Source organism: Myxocyprinus asiaticus, chromosome 18, assembly GCF_019703515.2.
Source record: "Myxocyprinus asiaticus isolate MX2 ecotype Aquarium Trade chromosome 18, UBuf_Myxa_2, whole genome shotgun sequence".
In the NCBI taxonomy this organism is placed as follows: domain Eukaryota; kingdom Metazoa; phylum Chordata; class Actinopteri; order Cypriniformes; family Catostomidae; genus Myxocyprinus; species Myxocyprinus asiaticus.
In genome coordinates, this window is record NC_059361.1 from 24,935,145 (window position 1) to 24,951,523 (window position 16,379).

Sequence of the window (16,379 nt, forward strand, 5' to 3'; positions counted from 1 at the left end):
ATTGTAATATTATAAATGCCTTTTTTGTAATTTTTCAATTATTTTCAATATATTTAATGCATCCTCGGTGAACAAAGCCCTGTATGCAGGTTTTGCATACATTGCGGGGAGCAAAAGTCCCCACAGAGAGAGTAAAACCTGAAATCACCTCTGTTGTGGGTACTAGGTAACGTTTCATGAGTAAAACGGCTTAATAAACATGCTAAATAATGTCTTAAAGAAAATCTTTAAGTGCATAAAGGTTTCTTTGAATGTTAGGGTAATATCAAATCAAATAAATGCACTTTTATTGTCACACAACCATTTACACAAGTGCAATAGTGTGTGAAATTCTTGGGTGCAGTTCTGAGCAACATAGCAGTCATGACAGTGATGAGACATATGCCAATCTACAATAAACATCAAATTTACACAACACAATTTAAATCTAATATACACATAATTACACACAACACAATATACAAATAATAACACAATGTACATTATACAATACACACAATATAGAATACATATTATACAATAAATAAATAGTATATATAGTAATATATAAAATGTACAGTAGGTTGTATTGTACTGTATTGACATCCAGTGTGTTGTTAAGAGAATATAATTTATGACAGTCCAGTGTGAGATAATAAGATTAATAAAGTGCAGTGCTGATGTATATTGATCGTGAGAGATCAAGAGTTCAAAAGACTGATTGCTTGGAGGAAGAAGCTATCATGAAGTCGGCAGGTCCTGATGCTGTGATACCGCCTGCCTGATGGAAGCAGTGAGAGCAGCCCATGGCTCGGGTGGCTGGAGTCTCTGATGATCCTCCGAGCTTTTTTCACACACCGCCTGGTGTATATGTCCTGGAGGGAGGGAAGCTCACCTCCGATGATGTGTCTGGCAGTTCGCACCACCCTTTGCAGGGCTTTGCGGTTGTGGGCGGTGCTGTTGCCGTACCAGGCGGAGATGCAGCCAGTCAGGATGCTCTCTACAGTGCTGGTGTAGAACCATTTGAGGATTCGAGGTGGCGGTTCATTCCAAACTTCCTCAGCCGTCTCAGGAAGAAGAGGCGCTGGTGAGCCTTGTTCACAACGGCCTTAGTGTGGACGGACCATGTGAGTTCCTCAGTGATGTGGACACCCAGGAACTTGAAGCTGCTGACTCTCTCTCCACTGGTGCTCCTTTGTTGGTATTGGGACTGTGTTCTCTTTCTCTTCTCCTGAAGTCCACCACAAGCTCTTTGTCTTACTGACGTTGAGGGAGAGGTTGTGCTCCTGACACCAGTGTGTCAGAGTGTGCACCTCCTCTCTGTAGGCTGTTTCATCATTGCCAGTGATCAGACCTACAACCGTCGTATCATCAGCAAACTTAATGATGGCATTGGAGCTGTGTGTTGCCACACAGTCATGTGTGTACAGGGAATACAGGAGTGGGCTAAGAACACAGCCCTGCGGGGCTCCAGTGTTGAGGGTCAGTAATGAGGAGATGCTGCTGCCCATTCTAACCACCTGGCATCTGCTTGACAGGAAGTCCAGGATCCAGCTGCACAGCGAGCTGTTTAAGCCCAGAGCCCGGAGTTTCTCATCAAGCTTGGAGGGCACTATGGTGTTGAATGCTGAGCTGTCGTCTACAAACAGCATTCTCACACAAGTGTTCCTTATGATATAAGTGTTCCTTATGAGCTATCATTAGCTCAGTTTAAAAAACAATAGAAGTCAATGGAAAGTCCCCACCATGAAAGAAAAGCAAGTATGTGTGTGTGTTCAAACCAGGTCAAATATATTTGACATTTTTATATGCTTCCATATGATGTCAGCGTGCTGTTACAGTTCCTAGGGGAAGTTTAATTTAAAGGTCCTTTTTGATGGTAAATTTCATTCCTGTCATTTTAGATAAAGTTTTTATTGCAGCTGTTTTTGACAAATACCCTTTCCATTTGGTTTGATTCTCCCTGTTGGATATTTTTTTTAGACAGTGTCTAATTAAAAAAACAGGGTTCCCTCATTGCCTGAATTGTTTGTTATTGATTTTGTCTCTAAGCCCGCCTGTACAATTCTGCTCTATCAACACCGTTTTAGTAATTCGATGACTAGTTTTAGTAGAAATGTGACAAATGGCACAGTACCGTGGAAAGTCATTTTGCCAGCTTGAAGCTTTATTTTGCTTGAACATATGTCACGAGAATAGTGTTTCTATGACGTTCTCAGAGGTAAGTTAATCACATTTTGTGTGTACAAAAGAGACAGCAGAAACCAGCCCAGTATTCTGGTACAAGCAAAGATTTGGGGACACTGTATTTCTAATGGGTCGGGTGATCCTGATCAGGGCTCAAGATTGTGGCTTGTATGAAAGGATGGATGACAGATGGTGGTTGGTGTTGGGAGTTTTCAGAGGGGGGTGGGTTGGTCTGTAGGGACTCTATTGCCGCTTGATTGCCCAGATTCTTCTTTCCTTATTCTCCACTTTAGGGCCCTGCGGACCCCATCCTTTCCCTTTACCCTCTTCACATTCTGTATACAAACCACTTTAACCTCTATTTTTCTACCAAAAAAACAAGGCTCCATACCATATGCCATTCCGCCTGATCATCAACATGGAGGCATTTAATCCGTGCCAGAAAACAGCCATGATAATGTGTGACTCAAAGAGATGGTAATGATTTTAATGAGCATTCTGAGAAGTCTTTTGTTGGTGAGACCTTAAAAGAAAGGTATCACCATCTCTACTTTTGATAGTGTTTCACGCTAATGTGATTGTCACAAACTGAATTCTGATGATCAAACACTAAATCAAAGACTTAATCTCCTCTCCAAATCTCTCTTCCCTTTCATTAGCCTGATGCCTTTAGATCTTGCATTTGGGTTAGGAGACAGGAGCTGCATAAGTCCTTGGCCCACAAAGCCAGATTTGTGTCGATCTAATTGAAAGGCCCTTTGTGAGAGTCTTTGGACACACTCACACTCGAACAACAGTGGCACAGGAAAAGCATTTTCTCCAACACAGAAGCCTTACTCATGGGTTAACCTCTTCTAGTCAGTGTAATAAGTCTCAGAGCTACTGCTGGAAGTCCATGGCATATTTTGGGGGTTTGTTGTGATGTGCTTCCATAGAGACTAATTTTATTACTTGTAGTGCCCTCAACCTGGACCAGTTCAATGCAGGACTTTGCCTTGACATGACATTTAGAGGAAGTCACTCATTAAATAAACCGTAAAGAGTAATGGCCAATGAGAACGCCCCAAAAATATGATAAAGTGCTTTTTGATTCTTTGGCAATGATAAAATGCAACTGTTTGGTTCTTAATGTAAAATATCCCATTCATTTAATTTTCTCCATAGATAAATTCATTTTCAACAATACCATATAAACCTTTCAAGGTAGACCTTATCATAAGTTCAGAGATGAGAAGTGATGTATGCTTTTTTATGTCACAAGTCAGTGTAATTTCAATGTCGCTATTTCAAAGTCCTCATACTGTATATCTGCACACGTCTAGATATTTTTCAATAAACCTATATATTATATATTGTTTTTAAATGTACAGTATAGCCAATGACTTTCAAGTAAATAGTTTTCTATTTGCCACCATTTCTGATTTAATAAGATTTCAGTGCTTCATAATAGTTTATTTTTTTATTTTATTTTAATTAATGCATGAGAAGTTCGTTTACAGTTGCTTGCGTGTTCAAGTGAGAACTTGCATTGTTTAGCGCTAAAGACAATGCACACATTTTCATTTTTGGGTAAACTATTCCTTTAAATCAATCAGTTTATACAATATATTGTGTGACAGCTAAAACATGGCCTCATTTTAAGTTCAGAAGCATTGTGATTTGAATGCTGGTGTGTAGTACTTGGTAAAAATATGGATTTTTACGATGCATCGCGATCTTCATTTTATCGATCTTTATGCACAGCACTCTACAATGTGAATAAATCACTCGCATATATGACCAAATTTTCCCCTATGGGACAAAATTGTCTGTGTGATTAGCCACTGGCTGGTAAACGTTCAGATTTCACTCATCAGTGTTTGACTTGTGTAGTGCGTGTTGAGAGTAAAAGTGTGTTTTGACTCGTTTTGTGTATCCAAAGAGGAGACCACACTTGCAGTCCAATTGTCATTGACATTTTTTTATATATGCTTTTTGTTCTTAACAGTCAGTTGTTTATTAAAAACAATAAAAATGAAACATTTAATTCTAATCACACATAGCACTAAAAATGGATGGTTGTGCTAAAAAAACAATGCTCGTACTCTCTGATTAATATGCACTCACTGGCTGTTGCTGGTATTCTTAAAGAGACAATACCGATTAAGCACATGTTCAACATATCAATATACAGTAAATACTTGTAAATAGTACAAATTGTACATGTAAACAATAAACATGTAACAAAAACAAAAAATATATGCAATACAATATGTGCATTTTCAAGGCATTTATTGATGGAATACACTGAAAAGCTAAAATGTGACCAATATGATGAAAAACGAATGAAAATATATTTTGAAAAATGTATATTTTTGAATTGTACCTAGAAGGGTTACCTAGAAGGTTAGAAAGTCCGTTTATAATTAACATATTGAATCGACTCAAAATCAAATCTAGAGCTTGTGAATCAGAATCAAATCGGGAAATCTGTATACCACCAGTTCTTAACTAGCCGTTAACATTCTGTGTTGATTTGGGACTAGTTTCATCTACCTTAGTCCTGCCTGTAACTTTTACATTAAATTAGAATGTTGATCTGAATGTCGACCATCTTGACTTTTGATACCACACAGTGTGTTGCATGTGTCTCCTGACCCCAGTGATGGACAGGTAAAGTAGTGCATAAGGAGGAGGAGGGGGGACTGCACGGCCCCAGTGATTACAGAAGAGATTTGTGAAAGCCTAGAGGAAAGAGGCAGATGGCTGAGAATCTCAAAGCCCTTCATTCTCTATCTGCCATGACACACAGACATTTCTCCTGCCTCCAGACTGCCATCTCTTTAGATCTCACCCTTGTGCTCTCTCACTCCCCGTCTCTCCCTCGACCCCCTCCTCCCTTAGTCAGAGTAACAGGAGTATGTTTTAAATTTGCGCTCTGTATCTCTTTAAGCTGTGCCCATGCAGTGCTTGCAATATTATTTAGACAATCACCATGAGGATGGTGAAGAAGACAATTCATTCCATTTTAAGAAAATGGACTCAGGGTGCTTTCACACTAGAGATTATGGTGTGGACCTGAGTCCGTGTGACATCACACTTTGGTTTGTTTGAGCAAATTGCATCCACTTGAGAGGGTGGTCCGAGTCCGCTTGAGAAGACCAAACAATCAAACCAAGTTTTAAAACATCCTTAAAGAGAAAATTCTGTCCTTCCTTTCTTCCATGTAACACAAAAGGAGATATAAGGCAGAATATTAGGAAATGACAGCCTCATTTCCCATTTAATTTCATTGTATGGTAAAGAGCAGCATCAACATTCTTCAAAATGTATCCTTTTGTGTTCCACGGAAGAAAGAAATTCATACAGCTCTGGAACATCATGAGGGTGAGTAAATGATGACAGAATGTCCATTTTTGGGTTACTGTCCCTTTAAAATTTTGCATTAGACCATGGCATGCTGCTCAATCTTTCTGCAACATTATCTGTCCATGGAAATTCCTTTGAATTGAGTCTGCCTCTAAATTCTCATCCAGTTTTCTTTTGTATCCCACTTACATGGCAGACTGCACTCATAATGAAATAAGCCTGGTCACATTTTAGTCCAGCACTGATCATTTGTTCTTGTTAAGTGAACTGAGAGCAGCTCACTTAGAGAACTTTTAAACCCTTGAAAGCTATGATACACAGCAGAAGTAAACCGATCCTGAAGCCCACTGTGAGAGTTATCAATCTCTGGGTTTGAACTTCTACAGGATTGATTTTTGCCTTCTTTGGTGAAGCAGTAGCACATAGAGGCCAGCAGCCTCTGGGATGCTTTGTGGTGTTAACACTGTTCCTCCCGCCTCCAGTACACAGGCTGCTCTAAATAAGCACACCATGTAGAGTGTAAATTTGTAGATTATCTTTGCCATTTGATCTGCATGTTCATTTTATAGCATTGCTCTTCCTGGACAGATGGTGACTGTAGATCAGCCCAGGCTCTTGTACTAGTATTGTGAGGATGGTCTCGCTTATGTTCTTGGAATCGTTTTACTGCATCTGTGTCTTACAGAATGTTTCGATCAATATGATTGTAGTATGCAGGGGTACATTATGAACATTAGTAGGATTAATGCTTACTGCTTCCATGTTCGTTTAGTTCATTTAGTAATGCTCATCTTTTACATATCCAGCTAAATTTCTTTGCAACGTTGCCAAGCAAAATGAAACACTTAAAAATCTAATGAAAATATAATGACTGGTGGGAAGGAAAACTTAGGCCTTGCCCAAAATGGCACAGTTGATATGGACTTGCGGTCTTGTGGCCTTTATTTCTTTAATCGCACTCAGAAGAGCCTCCTTTGCAGCCTCGGTGCTCCCTTCGGCTGAGCCAGCATCGATGTGAGCTCCTAGGCCCTACTATCCATATATATATATATACTGTGTGTGTGTGTGTGTGTGTCTAATGCTTTATTGTCAGTGTGTTGCTTGGAATTACTTTAATAAAAACAAATATCCAAGAATTAGTTTAAAGTGTGTTCCATATCTATCAATGCCATGACTTTTCACATTATAATTCATAAAACTGTATGTATTTGAAAAACAATGTTTAAAAGTGTGTAATCTGATTGAAGTCTTGAATTCTATCCCAAATGCATGCTCTTACAACTCATGCACCCTCATAGACTAGATTTCTATAAGTGGTTATACTGGTTTCTTCTCCCTTGCATCTGTGTATTTCCTTGTTGTGAAATAAAATATCACTCCTCTATGTTGATGTGCATCAAGGAAAACATCCCATTTGTATCTTGTTAGTTGCCATTAGCAAAGTTGACCCTGCTGAGATGACCAGCTGGATTTGACATGGTCTAAGTAAACACTGGGCTTCATGATCTCCCATGGAGAAGTGCTAACCTGCTCCCTGTGTGAGCATGTATGCTTGGGTGTAACATGTCAGGGTGTATTAAAAAGTCTTTGATTGTCGGCGCATATGAGGTACAAGAATACAAATGCTTTTTATTATGTTTCACCTTAATATTACACAATTGTCTGTGCACTGATAAGTGCCCAAACTGGAACAGTTTCCACTACAGAGTCTCTTGGCCAATGGACATTAAGTCAGCAAGACATTTCTTCTCACCCACCACTTACAGGCATCACCAAGGGAACATAATGTGTAATAATCACTCCATGTTATTTCACGTTGATTTGCCAGCATCCAACAGGTCCCACATTGCCATCATAATGTTGCTTGGATTTGTATTTACCTCTTGACCTGTAGAAGTTTTTGTTTGTAAGTGATCTATTGTATTTATCTTTTTTCCCCATTCTTTTCTTTGCAGGCTCGAAGAAAAGAAGTATTCCTGCAGGAGCGGTATGGGCAGTTCACTCTCACGGACCCGTTCCTTGCCATGCAGAGGGACTTTGAGTCCGGAATGGAGACGAAGGACCGTAGGCCTGTCAGTGCAAGCCCCATCACAGTGCTAGAAGCTGTTATGGCCCACTGCCGCAAGATGCAGGAGAGGATGTCTGCCCAGCTTTCAGCTGCTGAAAGCAGACAGAAGAGGGTAGGACATCGATCTCTGTGTGTTTCATTGTCTTTGTGTGTTAAACAGGGGAAGACTATGAAAATAATTTTTGTGTGTTTGGAGAGTTTTGAATTCCCTGCTGAAAAAAAAACAGCTGAAACCATTCTGAGCTGTGTTTCTGATTTAAGCTGGTCTAGCTAGTTTCCCAGCCTGACCAAGCTGGTCTTCAGTTGGTTTAGCTGGTCGGCCAACTGATACTGTAAGTTACCAAACCCCTCTAAAACAAGCAAACCAGCATATTCTATCTGAAATAAGTCATACTTTCTGTATGATTATCTTGGCATGATTAATTAAGGACAGAGGTTTGCTGACAGGTCCTACAATAGTGATTCTCGGAATATTACTCTAAAATGCAGTGTGTGCACCAATGTTTATGTCTTTGTGTGAATTTTGGGGGAAGTATAGTAATGTATTTGGAAATGCCTGCACCGTCTTTGTTGATACTGTTCTGGCACAGGTGATGACAGGAAATCAAGACTTTTAAACCGAAGCCAAATCATTCAAATCCTCCTGGCAATCATGAAAGCATAGTACATACCAGAAACGCAGAGTAAGAAAGAGGCCCCAGAAAAGGCGAGCAAAGACAAAATGCAAGAAGAAGAGTAGGTGTTGGAGGAGTAGAGAAATGGATGCTAGTCTCTTATACACTCTGCCAAACATATATCCATATCTCACAATATAAGCAGCACTACAGAGAATATGAGCTACATGATAACAAAGCTTGCCTTGATAAATATACACAGGCATTGTTGTTCCAAGTGGCCCTGACCCATCACTGCACACCTCTTAAACACATCTGCAGACCAGATATCAAGTGTGCCCACCATCTCAGTGGCTTCAGTTATACATGATCAGCCACAACATTAAAACCACCTGCTTAATATTGTGTAGGTCCCCCTCGTGCTGCCAAAACAGTGGCAACCCACATCTCAGAATAGCATTCTGAGATGTTATTCTTCTCACCACAATTGTACAGTGTGGTTATCTGAGTTACTGCAGACTTTGTCAGTTCGAACCAGTTTGGCCATTCTCTGTTGACTTCTCTCGTCAACAAGGTGTTTCTGTCTGCAGAACTGCTGCTTACTGGATGTATTTTGTTTTTGGCACAATTCTGAGTAAATTCTAGAGACTGTTGTACATGAAAATCCCAGGAGATCAGCAGTTACAGAAATACTCAAACAAGGGATGTGTGAGACTAGTCGAATAGTCGATTAAACAGTTCTGATGCTGCTAGTTGACACTGGAATTACTAGTCGGTTAATATTTCCCCCATTATACTGATAATAAGTTTTACACATTTACGTTTGGCTTTATATTTTTACAGTTACAGAGGTTGCACTTAAATTACTGTCATATTAATGTTACATATTTTAAATAGAATTAATAATACAAATATTATATATAAAAAAAGAGGATATCTGGAGCAGATACAGAGTTTAATTTCACCTCAGGCTGCACGTGCTTCTTCCCTCTCAAAATGTCCTCTCACTAGACAAGCAAACTCAGCAAAGTAGCTATGAAATCACTTCGGTGGTGCGGGAATCGGCTTTCCAAATGTTTGAAAGTCCCTAAGGATGTTTTCACATTTGAGTCTTCTTTACATCTGTGCATTTTCCGCTGAGCGGGCTTTTTCAAGCGCAGGATAGACGCCTCAGGTGAGTCAAGTCCCGTCTTTCACCAGACCATGTCGACGTGTTAATTTTACTCATCAAAAAATTATGCTTTTGAGTTAGTAGCCTAGAAAATAACTCTTTTAGACTAGGTATGCAATTTTTTTAGTCTGCTGATTAAGAAGGCTATTTTCAATGGGGTGCCGACTGCTTAATGTGATAAACTATCTTTTATTCTGTGTGCACGTCATGTTTAGAATATATTAGGTTTATTGTAGGCTATATCACAGGCCTATTTTTTCTATCATATAGCTACTTTTTTTTTTTTTTTTACATCTTAACTGTTAATGGTTAACGTTCTTTACCGAACAGCTGTCATATAGCACGTCACAGATAAATGCTCCATTTCAGTGGAATTTAGCATCGGATTTGGAATAGATTAAGTATTTTAAATGGGTCACATACATTTTTTTTTATTTTTTATTTTTTTACTGTTTTCTGAAGGTTGGTTTCTCTTTAGACTAGTCGACTAGTCGGTTATAAAACTTCCATTTTAACGACAGTCAAATTAGTCGTAGCGCATATCCCTAACTCAAACCAGCCCATCTGGCACCAACAATCATCCATGCGATTATCTAATCAGCCAGTCGTGTGGCAGCAGTGCAGTGCAGAAAATCAATCAGATACGGGTCAGGAGCTTCAGTTAATGTTAACATTAACCATCAGAATGGGGAAAAAATGTGATCTCAGTGATTTGGACCGTGGCATGATTGTTGGTATGTTGTAGGATACATTGTATATACTGTATTGGTAGCATAAATGTTTATTTGTTACACATACTGACACTGAGAAGTCCTCTTTTCCAAGAATAAACACTTGTGCTTGGTTGTTATGGTGACTACTCTCCTTGCATATAAATTAAATAAAAAAAACTCTTAAATACACAGCAATGGTATTTATTTATGAGAAGTAGCTTTTGTATATTATCACACTGATTTCTGTGTTTTTTTTTCTGGACACTGTTTTTCAATTACTGTCATTATTCAGAGGAAGTGATTCACATTATATTTAAATAAGGCCTGCTCTCCTATCTGTAACCCATACTGTGAATAAGAATTACTAGTTTTTGGTTTTGTTTCTGTTTGTTCTTGTAGTGTCACATGTAATGTCTGGTGTGTTTTCAGTCAATGATGATAGTAGCTTGTCACTTCTAGGATATTCAGTTACCTTTTGGTGATTATATTAAAAGCAATTGATAACGCAAAGGTCAAATTGCTATCAAACATGAGTAAAGGGATCAGCCCAACCAGTATCTTAGCATATGTTTTTACATATGTGAGTACTGATCCCCTGACCTACTTTACCAAGGTACAGCAAATAAAGCCAGCAGACCCCAAAATATATATGAGGTTTATTAATAAAATTTGTTTATTGTTTGTCAACTATGTGGAGAAAATTTAGAAAAACACTTCAGCTGATATATATACAGTATATATATATATATATATATATATATATATATATATATATATATATATAATATATAAACAGCTTATTACACCCACTGAAAACACCAGCTAAGACCAGTATGTAAGTCCATGCTTATCCAGGCTGGTTTGTGCTGGTGTGGTGCTGGTCTTGCCGTGCTCAACAGCAAAACTTCAGCATGTTTTTTTTCATTGAAGCTGGTTGACCAAGGAAGTCTTGCTTGTTAAACTATTTAGGAAGCCTGGTGGGGACTCCAGCACCCCATGCCAGGGACTAGTATCCAAAACAGTACATATGCTCATGACCAGCCATGCTAGACTTTTCAGCAGGGGGTGGAGCTTCACATTTAGACAAGGTTGATTTTAAGTAACCTCTGATTTGAGGAGGTAGTTTAGATGCCATTCTGTATATCTTGAAAGTAGTTTCATTCTATTAAATTGTAAAATAGTTTTTTTTTTTTAAGGAATGGCTTACTCTAATTATATAAGGGACTGACTTAACTATAATTACTTAACAATCATATATTTTATAAGTGTCTTGCTCTATGTGTGTGTTATGTGCTATCTGAGAGTCTCATGTTTGCCATGCTGCTGCTGTTTCTAGCTTGAGATGGAGAAACTGCAGCTACAGAGCCTGGAGCAGGAGCACAGGAAGCTGTCGGCTCAGCTAAAGGATGAACGAGAGAAAAACAAACATGTGGTGATGTCGCTGGTGCATGAATGCAAGCAGCTTGCTGCTCGTGTGGTCGAAGAGAACCAGCGCTTCGAGGAGCTCTCGTCCCGCACTGATCAGGATTGCCGCTCTGTGGGACGACTGGAAGAGGAGCTAGTGAAAGAGCGCCGTCGTAGCCAACAGATGGAGGCGGAGATGGAGAAACAGCTGGCCGAGTTTGACACAGAGCGAGAACAGCTACGTGCCAGGCTTAGCCGTGAGGAGATGCGTTCCGCAGAGCTGCGGGCTGAAAGCGAAAGTCAACGCCAGCAGCTGGAGCAGCTAAGAACTGAGCGATGCAAAGATGCCCCACCACTGCCTTCTGGTGTCCCAGCATCTGCACCTGTCCCTGCCCCAGTTAAATCCAAGACTATGACATCTGTGGCCGTGAGCACTGAGGCAGCCATCTGCAAGACTGTCTCCTCTCAGACAGACCTTCCACTGGAAAATGAAGGACCTAAGAAGGTGCCACTTACCATCCCTGTCAAGCCTACGGGTACCAACTACGCTAGTTTGAACCTGCCTAAGACTCCCAGTGCAGGACGGGGGACACTCCATGGGAGCTCTCAGGCAGAAAATGGTGGTGAGGGCCAAATGGTTCCACATGGTTCACACTCACCTGGCGTGTCTGCTACCTTGCCAACTGGGGTCAGCCCCCGTGTCCAGGCGGCCCGTTATAAATTCCAGCCCTCTGCCTCGGAGCAGGACCAAAATGGAACAGCAAACCAGAGCCCCCCTTCACGGGACCTGTCCCCTACAAATCGAGATAACTTTGCAGCCAAACAGCAGGCACGCCACACTGTCACACAGGTTCTTTCCCGTTTCACAAGCCCACCAGCAGGGGGTCCCCCTGCAGTTCTTCGGCCTGGTCTGCCACACTCTGCATCTGAGGGGGGGCCCTTCGCAGGGCGTTTAGGCCACCCTCAGATTGGCCTTAAATCCCCAACTGTGGCACGCATCGACAGGGGTAATCCACCCCCCATCCCACCCAAAAAACCAGGACTATCCCAGACACCATCCCCTCCTCACCCACCAATCAAAGTGGTAGGTGAAGCCAACAGGCCCCCAGGAACAGGACTGGGGGTGGGCCTTGTCAAATCAACTGCCACCCTTCAGCTTTCGCCAAAGCCCTCCTTAGATTTGGGCAGTACAGTTCCAGCCTTGACTGCGTCACAGGTGGGTGCATCCTGCACTGGCTGGTCGAGGGGGCCACAGTCGACAGCAGCATGTGTGAAGTGTCCCCCTGTCACCCCCTCCTCCACCACAGCTACCATTGTCAGTAGCCCCTCCATAAACCCTGCTTGTGTTCCGTCCCATATCCCCCAGCACCCGGGTAGCTCCCTGGCAGCAGCATCAGGTAAAAGGGTGCTTTGTTCTTCACCCTTGCTTTCACTGCTTCTCCTCTCTACTCCCCTCCTTTTCCATAATTGATGCATTTCCCTTTAAGTCTTTTCAGAGGAGGACATAGACTTGGTGTAACCAAGAGAGGAGTATTCATACTCAAGTAGGGTTACCTACAGGTAGAAACTCCACAATGTAGTTTTGAAACAACAGTAAGTTCAAACCAAGCTTTTAAGATTCATAAAGGCACCTATCCATGTCAGGACAGTTTCTTATCTTCACCAAAGCACTTTCAGTTCTGAACAGGTGAGATTGACATATTGGCCCCCTCTTGAAGAAATGGGTCTCAAGGGGTCTTTCCTGTAACCCACTCTTTTCTGAAGCTGATGCCAGAGGCTGCTCTCTCCCTTTCCACCCATTCACATACAGCATGGTTTTGCTTGTGTTCTAGCTCTAACCAGTTTACCAAAGTGTCTTAAACTAACCATTCCAGCGTGTTCATGCCACCATCTGTCTCTTTGTATCATCTAGTGAAATAAAGCCATGCTTGTGAATGTATGTTTGTTCCCTGCACCCTTTAATTAAATTTCATTCCATGATCTCACTTCAGTTCCCAAAGAACTAACCAAATGTAATTGTATTTGTCATGAAATTGCACTTTCTTATCCATGTCTCTCTGCATTGGTTCTGCACAGTAGCTTTTATCTCTATTTCTATGATACTCCACAGATTATGGTTTGGTTGAAGTGGGAATGGTTATCTTTACTGTAATAGGCTAGTTCCAAAATTCAAATATGGTTATCTCTGCTGAAAATAAACTGCTTAAACCAGCCTGGCCAGGCTGTTGTTAAAATAGTCTAGCTGATCTCCTAACCTGGCGAAGCTGGCCTTCAGATATTCTTCCAGCCTGACCAGCTGACAAGTGCCTAGAATGACTCTAAACCCATTAAAAAAATTGACCAGTCTAATGAGCCTGGCCAGACTGGGAGACTGTTTAACCATCCTTAGGCTGGTTTAAGCTGTGTTTTTCGGCAGGGTTTACATTACATAGAGTGACATTGGCCTGTAAGCCAAACATATAATGAGACAGCTCCAATTAAAGTTACAGTTTCCCCTTGGAAACAGTGTCAGAAGCTTTAGAGTTCTCTCACATTTTGAAATACCACCCTGTCTCTGCAGGCCTCTCCATAGCTCTTTGAGAGCACCAGAGATAAGCAACTGTAATCGCCATTGAAATCAGAGCAAGTATTCCAGCAGAGTCTTCCTCCTCACTGTCACTAGAGACTAATCCACAGGGTAGCTCTAAGAAACATCGGTAGCTAGCTGTTGTTGCTAATGCCCCTGAAATGCTAAAAATGAGCACTTTTCTTCCTCTCTTTGCAGCCACTCAGCCATGGCTGTTCTCTGAGGCTCCTCTGCTCTCTCTGCCGTCCATTTTAACCCAGAAAGGACACACAATAATCCTACATTTTCCACTGAACATTCATGAAACAGCCTCACATTTCTCTCTGTATTTCCATCTTTCTCACTCCTACCCCTTCAACTAACAAACAGACTTAGAGAATCCCTAGAGACAAAGCTATTTACAAACATGCCTTGAGCGTTAGTACTCAGATACTAGAGTGGTTCCATCCACACTGCAAGAACACAAGGTTCTTAAATTCTGTTCTCACATAGGTACCAATTTACCCATAGCATTCCATGTGCTTTGTCAAATTTCATCTGTTTCTCTGCTATAGTTGCCATCTTTCTAACGCTGTTTAATTGACGTCTCACAAAATCAGCTCCATGTTTAGAATATTTTGGTTTGACTGACACAGTTTATGATGTGTGACTTAATTTAATTTTCTGTAAACAGCCTGCTGTCTGATTTGATTTAGTATTTATATATTTATTTATTTACTTTTTTGTAGTTTTTGGCTAACCTAAAAACAGATGAATTGACTTCAAAATTATCTGATTAGAAGGATAGAGGGTGTGGATTGCAGATACACTTAAGAATAATTCATTTCTAATGTTGTGCCAAAATGTGTGTTTCACATAAATGTGTGTTTCACATAAACATTTACCTTTTGTTTTGAATGAATTTGGCTTAGTTTTCTCTAACACAAGTTTTATATATTCTCCTCTCTGGAGGAAAATTTGATTTCTGAACTACAAAATACTTGCTTCAGTCAGCAGTGCTCCACTGGTAGTTGGCTAAATAATTTATCTTAATGACAAATGGAAACATTTTCTTGGTAAATGTTTGGTTCAGGGAGCACATTTTGACACAATGGAAGTAACCTGCCTCACTAGTTACTGCTGTTGCTTGAACCCTCCCAGGCTGGTGTCCCTCCATAGTCCCCTCGCTAACCTGTGGTGACCCCGTCCCCCTGGATGACGGGCAAACCCTTCTCCTCCAAGCTGCTTCCCAGGGAAATGTCACTTTATTGTCTATGCTGCTTAACCAAGATCCACTATTGGATATTCATCACCACCAACATGAATTAACCTCTGCCTTGATCTCTGCTGCTCTGAATGGACACACAGGTATGTTCTGTGAAGATTAGCATTTGTACGCATGGGAAGGATTGAGACTTGCTAGCCTTGTGGTGCTTTAGCAGCTCATAGACTGTCTCAGTTGATATAGTTTTACTTTGTCTAAGTAGGGATTAGGCAGTGAAAGTTTTCCTATAGATATGAATTGTACATTAACACAATGTGGATTTATTTATATGTACACTACCGGTCAAAAGTTTAAATGAGTCACTTACTCATTCTTTATTATTATTATTTTTCACATTTAAGGATAAAAGTAAAGTCATCAAAACTATGGAAGAACAGAAATGGAACTATAGGAATTATGTTGTGACTGAAAAAATCCAAAATAAATCAAAACTATGTTACATTTTAGCATCTTCAAAGTAGTCACCCTTTGCATAGAATTTGCAGACATGTACTCTTGACATTTTCTCAACATGCTTCTTGAGGTATCACCCTGAGATGCTTTTTAAACAGTATTGAAGGAGTTCCCATCAATACTGGGCACTTATTAGCTGCTTTTCTTTATTATTCGGTCCAAATCATCCATTTTTTTTTTTTTTTTAATTAAATACAATTTTAGTTTTGTAATGAAATAAATTAATATGTTGGCACAATTATATTTTTGTCTACAAAACTGATTTCAAACATTTAAGCATACACCTTCAAATCAAAAGGTTTTTAAGATCATGAGAAACATTTCAGTCAAATGACCCCAAACCTTTGAATGGCATTGTGTGTATGTATGTATACACACACACACACACACACACAGACACTGGTGGCCAAAAGTTTGGAATAATGTACAGATTTTGCTGTTTTGGAAGGAAATTGTTACTTTAATTCACCAAAGTGGCATTCAACTGATCACAAAGTATAGTCAGGACAATACTGATATAAAAAAACAGCACCATCACTATTTGAAAAAAGTCATTTTTGATAAAATCTAGACAGGCCCCATCTCCAACACCTTGAGTAATCATGCTAAATT

At 40.3% G+C, this 16,379-nt stretch overlaps 1 protein-coding gene across 1 annotated transcript in view; it reads left to right on the forward strand.

Moving 5' to 3' along the window:
* The window catches only part of cttnbp2 (cortactin binding protein 2), an 83,642-nt gene that overhangs the window by 43,840 nt on the left and 23,423 nt on the right, over nt 1–16,379 (forward strand). Inside the window, exons 3-5 of the mRNA XM_051723683.1 lie at nt 7,470–7,694; nt 11,417–12,881; nt 15,191–15,397. Of these exons, the coding sequence (XP_051579643.1) occupies nt 7,470–7,694; nt 11,417–12,881; nt 15,191–15,397 (1,897 nt within the window). The remainder of the gene's footprint in view (nt 1–7,469; nt 7,695–11,416; nt 12,882–15,190; nt 15,398–16,379) is intronic.